The following is a 1,798-nucleotide window of genomic DNA, read 5'->3' as shown; positions in this document are numbered from 1 at the left end:
TATACTGGACAATACTGCTTACATAAATGTGTTAACTGAAACTGACCACGAGAACTTGGCTACTGGTTCCCTTGCGGAGGTCACCCCGATAGCCCTCGTTATGAAAATTGGCATTCACACCGGTCCGGTCATCTCCGGCGTGGTCGGGTCGAGAAGGCCGCAGTTCTGTATATTCGGGGATACCATCAATACCGCCTCGCGCATGAAGTCCACTGCAGTTCCTAATTGTATTCACCTCTCTGCGAGCACGCGGAAGTGCTTGGAGTTCTCTCCAAGCCTGTCTTTCGAGGAGCGTGAGACATTCGTCAAAGGTAAAGGTATGTTGGTAACCTACAATGCCTCGCGGGCTGTTGGACCACTGCAAGATGCTGGTGTATCATCTCCTACAGTATCGAGGGCAGAGTCTTCAGCCGCCGCGATTAGCATTCCCATTGGGGAGAAGGTGGGGAGACTGGCGTCTTCTCTAAAGCGTTCTCGGTCTAGTGCTAGTGCACCATCAGTCAGCGCCTCAGCCACCCTTGCTGAGAGGCTTTCTGCAGGCATCAAGCGGTTTGTATGGAGGAGTAGGAGGACGGTGCGAACCTCTGTTAACGACACTGACCACTCTTCCGTCCATTCGGATGATGAGGAATATGTGAGCTACACTGACAGTTCGGCTCACTCCGACGAGTCTCGCGATGTAAAGATGGCGGTTGAGGCCCTGAGATGCCGCAGCAAAAGTCATGATGCTAACGTGAAGCATGTCATCGCGTATACCGATCTCGGCAGAGACAGGGCCAACGTGTTCACTCTGGAATTCCTACAGAGAGCTCATGAGATCGAGTTTCGCAAAGAACATCTTGCGACATTTGCAACCTCTAAATGGACGCGACGTGTTTTATTGATACTATTGGTGTCTTACCTCCTCCAGACCATCGAGCTAGTCGCCGTACCACAACAGCCACAAATCATACTCTCCCGTCTCCTCCTTGCTCGTATCACCGTATCGGTCCTTTTGATGGTACTCTATATCGTTCATTCGCTGGGGAATATCATACCCGCATCCGCTCTGAGACTACTCACGGTCGTAGTCTACGCTGTTGGCATTTTGCTAACTTCATTACATACATACGCGTTTGTCGAATCGGGACGGCTACAATATTGTGAAGTCGATGATGACCTGGCATGTAGCAGTCTGGACACCACAAATGAGTCCACTACTATAATGTAATAGATCGTGCTGACCCAATGATCGGTGATAACCTTGGTCATCCATTCGACGTCAGAGTCTATCATAATCAGTTTCTCGCCAGCACCATGCCAGGTATCAGTCGTACGCGAATAGCCTCGAGCTGACCATGTGGTTGATGGTGATTAACTTCAAAGCGGCATTGCTTTTCAAGCATCTCATCTATATCAACATCATCATCCTCGTGCCAGTACTGGTATTGTGGAACCTCAGTGACTGCGTGGGGTTTGACCTGGCTATAGAGGTAGTCGCCACGACACAGTTGTTCTCTGGAGATTTATCTCAAACTAATTCCAAGTAGAAGCACAGCGTAGCTAGAGGCTTGTCGGCGTGAAAAATGTTCGACTTGAACTATTATGTTTCCTCGCATTCGCAGTTCTTATCTGGTGACTCTGCGCAGATATCAAGATTGGCTGCTTGTTTTGCCTTCGTTGCGGCAATCATGGTACGGATGAGAGAGTCCTGAGAAAGAGATATATCTAACCAACATTGAGTACCGAAGTTGGCAGAACGAGTCCGTCGATTATTGTCGGAATTCATGCCCTCCTCCGTAGGTCCTGACTTCGACAA

The 1,798-nt window shown here is 49.4% G+C and overlaps 1 protein-coding gene across 1 annotated transcript; it reads left to right on the top strand.

Annotated features, from left to right (window-relative positions):
- Nucleotides 1-92: 92 nt before the first annotated feature.
- Nucleotides 93-349, top strand: Pmar_PMAR022455 (atrial natriuretic peptide receptor, putative; the record flags this gene model as incomplete). Its single annotated transcript, XM_002783099.1, has 1 exon — nucleotides 93-349. A coding segment is annotated over one exon (257 nt), but the record flags the coding sequence as incomplete, so codon positions are not given.
- Nucleotides 350-1,798: the final 1,449 nt, after the last annotated feature.

The sequence above is a fragment of the Perkinsus marinus genome (assembly GCF_000006405.1).
Source record: "Perkinsus marinus ATCC 50983 genomic scaffold scf_1104296937150, whole genome shotgun sequence".
Taxonomy (NCBI): domain Eukaryota; phylum Perkinsozoa; order Perkinsida; family Perkinsidae; genus Perkinsus; species Perkinsus marinus.
Note: the sequence above shows the minus strand (reverse complement) of the source record. Positions and strands in the feature narration are given on the sequence as shown.